This window comes from Alligator sinensis, unplaced genomic scaffold (assembly GCF_000455745.1).
Source record: "Alligator sinensis unplaced genomic scaffold, ASM45574v1 scaffold1121_1, whole genome shotgun sequence".
Taxonomy (NCBI): domain Eukaryota; kingdom Metazoa; phylum Chordata; order Crocodylia; family Alligatoridae; genus Alligator; species Alligator sinensis.
This window is the reverse complement of record NW_005843357.1, coordinates 55,925-62,809: the sequence shown is the minus strand read 5'-3', so window position 1 is coordinate 62,809 and position 6,885 is coordinate 55,925. Positions and strand designations below refer to the sequence as shown.

Genomic DNA, 6,885 nt, shown 5'->3' with positions numbered 1-6,885 from the left:
GTAGAGCCCACGCTCTGACACCAGTCCAGCCAGCACCAGTGCGCGGAAGGTGGGCGCAGGTAGGCGCAGCAGGGCATGCAGACAGAGGCGCCGGGCCAGGCGCCGCGCTGCCCCCCCACCCGCACCCCGGGCCAATGCAGCCGCCGCATAGAGTGGCACAAAGAGCCAGGGTGCAGCAAGCAGGCGCAAGGCGCCCAGCAGCACCGGTACGTACAGCCGGCCCCGGCGGGCACTAAGTGCCAGCACTGCCAGCCCCAGTGCTGGCACAGCCCTGCCCCACAGTGCACCAGCCAAGCCCAGCCCCGCCAGCACTCCCTCCAGCGCCCCCCCACTTCCTGGTGCCCACAGTGCCACCAGCAGCAGGAGCAGGGCAGGTGCCGAGGGCCAGGCAGCCGCCAGCAGCGCCAGTGCTGCACACACGGCATGCGGCAACAGAGGGGAGCCTGGCACCCGCCATCGCTCCAACCCAGTGCCTGCCCACGCCCGCTCAGGGGCTGGGCAGCCATCCCCAGGGCCCCGCGGGCCTGGCCCCTCCTCATCCTCCTCGTCCTGGCCCTGGCTGGCCCGCTCCAGCACACCCGCTGCCGCCTCCCCATCCAGCTCCAGGTCGCTCAGGTCCGGCTCCAACACCCAGCCCGGCACCTCCTGCCCGTCAGGCTCCAGGTCACTCAGCTCCGCCAGCCCTGGTGCCTCCTGCCCGTCAGGCTCCAGGCCACCCAGTGCAGCCCAGCTCAGCTCCAGTGCCACAGCCTCCTGCCCATCAGGATCTAGATGCCCCAACACCACGCGCCCGGCAGGTTCTAAGTCTCCTGGGGCAGCCTGCCCATCGGGCTCTAGGTGTCTAAGCACCACCTGGCCACTGGGGTCTAGGCCTCCCAATGTGCCCCGCCTGCTGGCTTCTAGGTGTCCAAACGCAGCCCGGCCGGCCGGTTCTAAGTCACTCAACGCCACCCGACCATTGGGGTCTAGCTGACCCAACAGAACCCGGGCATCCGGTTCTAGGCTGCCCAAGATGGCTCGCCCCTCGGGTTCTAGGTGTGCCAAGGCCTCCTGGCCATCGGGTTCAAGGCTGCCTAATACAGCCCAGCCCTCAGGTTCTGGCTGTCCTGACACTGCGCGGCCATCGGGATCTGGATGTGTAGAGGTGGCCTGGCCTGGCTGCAGGGCGCTGGCCGCCCCCTGCCCGCAGGGCTGGCGCTGGCCTGGGGGGGCGCAGCCACCTACTTTGAGGCTCTTGGGCTGCTGGCGGACCTCAGCGGCGTGCTTCTGGCGCAGCTCCTGCTCGCGCCGCTTGTTGTACTCCAGCTGGTTGGACAGCTCCGTCTGGTGCTGCAGGCGCGTCAGCTCTGTACGTGTGCGCTGCACCGTGTGCAGCTGCCGCAGCTCCAGCTCCTGAGACGACTCGTGCTGCCGCAGCAGCATAGCACACTCCAGGTCCTTCTGCGTCTGCTTCTTGTTCAGCTCCTGGTGGGCAGGCAGAGTGCTTAGCCCCGCCCCCTGCTCCAAGCACCCAGACCCCGCCCCTTTCCACTCAAGCCTTGCCCCCTCCCCCAGGCCCTGCCCACCTCGCGCAGCAGGTCCTGGTCGAGGCCATGGCGAGCCAGGAGCAGGCGGCGCTTGTACTGGCGACACTGGAGCTCAAAATGTTGGCGCTGGCGCCGCAGCAGCCCCGCTTCCTCCTCAGCCTGACGCTGCTGCAGCGCCTCCTTCTGGCGCAGCAGCCACTCCTGCTTCTCCCGCTTGGGTGTGCTCTGGTTCTCCTGCAGCTCCTGCATGACATCTGTTCAGTGCCCGCTCACCCACGCCCCAGTGCGCCGGGGCCCAAAGTGGGCCCCGGATGCCTGGGTCCTTTCTCCCAGGATCTAAAGGGGGCCCGGACACCAAGGTTTTCTGTACCCCCCCAAAAAAGAGGCTCCCGCATGCCACAGCTCTTAACCCCAAAGCTTTAAGGGTCCTGGCTGTTAAAATTCCCTGTGCCACGAGAGGCTCCCAGACACCAGGGTTCTTTATCCCAGGCCAACAAGGGGGTTTGCCAGCTCCCAGGAACAGGAGAGTCCCAGATACCAGGGTTCTCCATGCCCAGGAGAGGACTGTCCTGGCACCAAGATCTAAACCCATGGCTGTGCCTGGTAGGGGAGGGGCTCCCACAGGTGCAGAGGCCTGGACACCTGGGTCCCTTTCCTGGCAGGGAGGTGGGGGGACAAGGACGCCTGGGTCCTCACCTCCTTGAGCTGCTCCTTTCGCAGCTTGTAGTGTCGTTTCTGGGCCTCAAGGAGGCCTCCCAGCTCCTTCTTCTGCTGCGCCAGGATGTGCTGCTGGAACTTCTTCTCCTCTGCCAGTGCTGCCTTGATCTGAGGGGGCGAGGCAGCAGAGTCGGAACTGGCCTGGCCCCGCCCCCACCCCAGGCCCCGCCTCTCACAGCCAGGCCCCACCTCTTTCTCACAGATGGCCTGGTGCTTGCGGGCCAGCTTGTCGGCCTCGGCAACGCAGGCCCCGCGCTGTGCCTCGAGCTCCCGCTCCAGGCGCAGCTGGTGCTCATCGCGCTCCGCACGCAGGCGATTCTCCAGCGCCGCCAGCTGCTTCTGGTGCTGCCGCCGCATGCGCTTGTAGCCACTCAGCTGCTCCCGCAGTGCCGAGTCCTGTGCGTGCTCCTGCATCTGCCGCGTCACCTGCCACCAGCCGCACGGTCAGCCGGCCAGGCATTGCCCCCCACTGAAAGCCTCCACCCATGGCCTGTAAGCCCCACCCACCTGGGAGACCCCAACATCCACCTGCCTCCTGACAAGCCCCATCCACGGCCCACACCACCTGCGGCCTGGAGCCCCACCCCCTGGCATTAAGCCCAGCCCTTGGCTCCCAGGCCCTGCCCAAATCGCCTGGAGAACCCAGCTCACCAGCGAGGCAGTACGGATGGTAGCAAAGTGGTCGCGGTTGCGGCAGTAGGCGCGGCGCCGGGCGGCTGATGAACTCTGGGCCTCCATCTCAGGCTGGTATGGGTCATCATACAGGCTATCGTGGCCCTGGCAAGGGCAAGGGGGAGGGGGGCAGGGTCTGTGGGACCTGGGCCTCCCAGGCCTCACTGCTCTCACCCCCTAGCTCCCACAGAACCCAGGAGTCCCGACTCCCAGCCCCTTCTCAACCTCCGCTCCCAAAGAAACTAGGCATTCAGTGACCCCTGCTTTCAGCAGCTAGCTCCCACCCCACAGGCAGGGGTCCCAGCCCCCCCTGCTCCAACCACCCACAGCTCAGAGGACCCAGGCATCTGGGCTCCCAGTCCCTCTGTTCTCAACCCCACCCCAAAGAACCCAGGCGTCCAGGCTCCCAGACCACCCCCTCCCCCAGCCTGGAGAACCCAGGCGTCTGGCCCCCACGGTACCGGGAGGCGGTGGATGACAGAGCTGTTGGAAGCCACAGTGTGCTCGCCCTCCTGAAGCAGGGCCAGGCCAGGGCCATCGTCCTCATCGGGGTCGGGGCTAGGCCCCTCGGGGTCAGAGGCCTCATCGGCCAGGCTGTTGACACTGCTGCTCTGGCTGCTGGCGCTGATGGACATGCTGGGCACCGAGTGGCTGCTGCCCACGCTGCTCACCGTGCCACCACGTTGCACCATTGTCTCTGCCTCCTGCCGCAGTTGGGGGAGGGGGGGAGGTAAGGCAGGGGGCCATGCAGCGGGGCTGGGAGGGGGGCAGGGGCTCTCATGCACCCCGGCTGGGGGGCAGGAGCAGCAGGCGGGGGCAAGGCTGTGGGGGGCCAGTGTCGCGGGATGTACCCGGCTCTGCAGGGTCCACATGTCCTGGCCCCCAGCCCACCCACCTCATCATCATCAGGGCCGTCAGGGCCAGGGCCGTTGGGTGCCTCCTGGAAGAGGATCTTCTTCATTTTGCGGTATTGCAGATTGTCCAGCTCCCGCACTGCATCCTTGGTGCGCTGGATCAGCTCCAGCACTACCGTGGGTGGCCGTTCACGCAGCAGAAACCGGTGCTGAGGGGGTATGGAGGGGTCAGTGTGGGCTGGGGGCCTTGACCCTCCACCCCAGCCCTGGCCCCAGACTCCACCTTGAGCAGCACATCAGAGGCCGGCCGGTCCTGCGGGATCTTCTGCAGGCACGAGTCCACAAAGTTGCGGAAGTACTCCGACCTAAGAGGGGTTGGCAGTGTTGGCCTAAAACTCATTCAAGCCCTCCTTGTTTGTCGGACAAGTGCCGGTGGTTAAACCAGAGTTCTCCTTAATTACTCCCAAAAATTACTATGTTATCCTTTTATTTTAAGGTTCTATTGGTCCATTGTTTTAAACGTTCCACGTTCCCTGGCATTTTACTGGGGTTAACTTTAAGCCACAATCACTACCAATTTTGAGTCATCTTGAAAAGGCTTCTGTGTGTTTGGCCAACTTGACATGATCAGATTTGTTTTTCCTTACAACAGGCAGCTGTCAAGACCCAGGCGTCCAGGAACCAGCCCCCACTTCTCTCCCAGAGAACCCAGGCATCCAGGCTCCCAGCTGCCCTGCTGTCACCCCCTAGCTATGTTTCCCTTCCAAAGACCCCAGGTGTCCAGGCTGCCAGCGCCCACTGTTCCAAAGACCCCAGGGCTGCAAGGGGCTCGGGGTCTGTACAGGGAGAAGTGAAGTGAGGCGTGGAGGAGTTTGTGCAGGAGATCAGGGGGTTAGGGGATCTGTACAGGGGATTTGAGGGTCTGTTCTAGGGAACAGTGATCTGGGGGGTTTTCACCAGTGGGGTGGTGGGGCTCGGGGCGGGGGGGTCGTCTCACTAGCAACTGGAGAGGCTCTGGGTGGCGGTATAAGGCACTCATGCCATACATGTTGAACAGCGGCGGCTTCCTCTCCGCTGGAGAACACAGGGGGTGTTACTAACCTGGGGACCCCACCCTGCCCAGACCCTGCCCCCAGGCCCCGCCTTACCCAGCTCGATGCAGGTGATGCCTAGGGACCAGACGTCCACCTTGCCGTCATACTGCCCCTCATCCATAGCTAAGATCACCTCAGGTGCCATCCTGCCAGAGACCACATCATTCCCACCCCTCCGCCCCCAGGAGGTGGGACCTGGCTGCCTCTGCAGGACAGCAGCCCCACCCCTTTCCCTGTAGCCCCGCCCCTTGGCAGAGCCCCGCCCTTAGTAGGCAGAACCTGCCTCTTTCAACAGGAAGAGATGAAAACAGAGACCCCCCCAGCACAGGCCCTCACCAGTAAGGGGTGCCCACGAAGGAATTGGCAGGAGCCACGATGGAGGCAGAGCCGAAATCCCCAAGCTTCACCTGCCCCGGTTCTGTCAACAGGATGTTTCCAGCCTTCACGTCCCTGCACAGGGGGGTGAGGGGTCACTGGGGGTGTGGATGGCCACCAGGGAAGGCAGGGGTTGGACAGGCACCCATGGGGCCGTACCTGTGGATCATGTTGTGGGTGTGCAGGTAGGCCAGGCCCTGCAGGGCCCCATGCGTGATGGCTGCAATCTCCACCTCCTGCAGTGGCTTCTTGTGCACTGGGGAGGGGGCAGGGGGGGTGAGGCCAGGCTGCTGTGCCCTTCACCCAGCCCCCCAACACCCTCCATGCCCCCCCAGCCACTCACCCTCTAGCAGGTCAGAGGCTGAGCCCAGGCAGTACTCCATCACCAGCTGCGGGCAGGCAGCAGCGCGTCAGTGGGGTGGGGGCATGGACAGACCCCCCCCTCCCCCCCACACTGCCCCCACCCTGCTCACCCAGGCCGTGTGCTCACGCAGGTAGCAGCCCTTGTACTCGATGGTGTTAGGGTGCCGCAGCTTCTGCAGGAACTTCACCTCCTTGATGATGTCCTGCCACTTCTGAAACAGCACCCCACCCCATGAGCCCAGACGCCGGGGTCCCCCACCCCCTCCCAGACCAGACACCGGGGTCCCACCCTCCTGCAGTGGCCTGGACTACAGGGTGCCCCCCCTCCCCACTGGACAGGGGGCCCCCAGCTCACCGCACCAACCCCCTGGGGTCCTACCAGGGTCAGGGGCCTAGAATGGAGGCAACCCGGATGCCTGGGTTCTTTCTAGGCCACAGGGCCGGAGAAGAAGCTCAAATGCCTGGGTTCCCTTATGAGCACATGGCTCAAGAAAGAGCAGCCTAGACGCCTGGGTTCTTTCCCTGCTGCAAGAGGACAGCAGGATGTGGGCCCCAGTGCCTGGGTTCGCTGCGTCAAAGATGATGGCATGAAACACAATGAATATGAGCAAGGGGAACTGGCACCCGGACACCTGGGTTCCCTGCCTGCTCTGGGGGAGCCCGGATGCCTATGTCCTCACCTCGTTGGACTGCTTTCCGCTGTATGACATCTTCTTGATGGCCACCACCTCATTGCTCCGCATGTCACGGGCCTGCAGGGAGGCGGCGGGTCAGTGGCGTGGGGGCGGGGTGCGGCGCCAGGGAAGGGGGAGAAGCCACGGGGGTGGGGACTCACGAAGTATACAGCGCCGAAGCTGCCATGGCCGATCTCACGCAGGTCGACAAAGAGCTTCTCGGGGTCGTCCTTGAAGAAGAGCTCGGCCACTTCGGGGTCCTTGAGGCTGCCGGCCCGGGCGCCGGAGGGCATGGCTGCCGGCCCGTGCGCGCCCCACGGGCCCTGCTCTCCTCCTGCGTGTGTGCGCGGGGGTCAGCACTTGCAGATCTCAGGCACATGGGTACCCAGCCCCCTCAGGGAACTCAGGCACCTGGGGGCTCTCCCAGAAGCAGCCCGGGGGAAGGGGGATCCTTCACTTGGGATCTGCTGGGTGGGGAGCGATAGGCCCCTTCCCAGAATCCTCTATGCGCAGGCCGGGGTTGGCGGCAGCCCTGATGGGAAGGGGCGGGTGGGAGGGAGGAAATCCAGCCTTTGTTCCCTGCTTCCCGGACACCTGCGCCCCGCCCTCA

The 6,885-nt window shown here is 64.9% G+C and overlaps 1 protein-coding gene across 1 annotated transcript in view; it reads right to left on the bottom strand.

Moving 5' to 3' along the window:
* TAOK2 (TAO kinase 2) overlaps positions 1-6,779 on the bottom strand; it is a 13,464-nt gene extending 6,685 nt beyond the window's left edge. Inside the window, exons 1-17 of the mRNA XM_025194947.1 lie at positions 6,437-6,779; positions 6,282-6,353; positions 5,712-5,813; positions 5,582-5,627; positions 5,398-5,494; positions 5,200-5,313; positions 4,918-5,009; positions 4,774-4,843; positions 4,452-4,463; positions 4,053-4,134; positions 3,811-3,978; positions 3,377-3,619; positions 2,895-3,020; positions 2,433-2,669; positions 2,223-2,351; positions 1,566-1,769; positions 1,225-1,464 (exon numbers count right to left, since the gene is read on the bottom strand). Coding sequence (XP_025050732.1) covers positions 1,225-1,464; positions 1,566-1,769; positions 2,223-2,351; positions 2,433-2,669; positions 2,895-3,020; positions 3,377-3,619; positions 3,811-3,978; positions 4,053-4,134; positions 4,452-4,463; positions 4,774-4,843; positions 4,918-5,009; positions 5,200-5,313; positions 5,398-5,494; positions 5,582-5,627; positions 5,712-5,813; positions 6,282-6,353; positions 6,437-6,568 — 2,166 coding nt within the window. The 5' untranslated portion in view covers positions 6,569-6,779. The remainder of the gene's footprint in view (positions 1-1,224; positions 1,465-1,565; positions 1,770-2,222; positions 2,352-2,432; positions 2,670-2,894; positions 3,021-3,376; positions 3,620-3,810; positions 3,979-4,052; positions 4,135-4,451; positions 4,464-4,773; positions 4,844-4,917; positions 5,010-5,199; positions 5,314-5,397; positions 5,495-5,581; positions 5,628-5,711; positions 5,814-6,281; positions 6,354-6,436) is intronic.
* Positions 6,780-6,885: the final 106 nt, after the last annotated feature.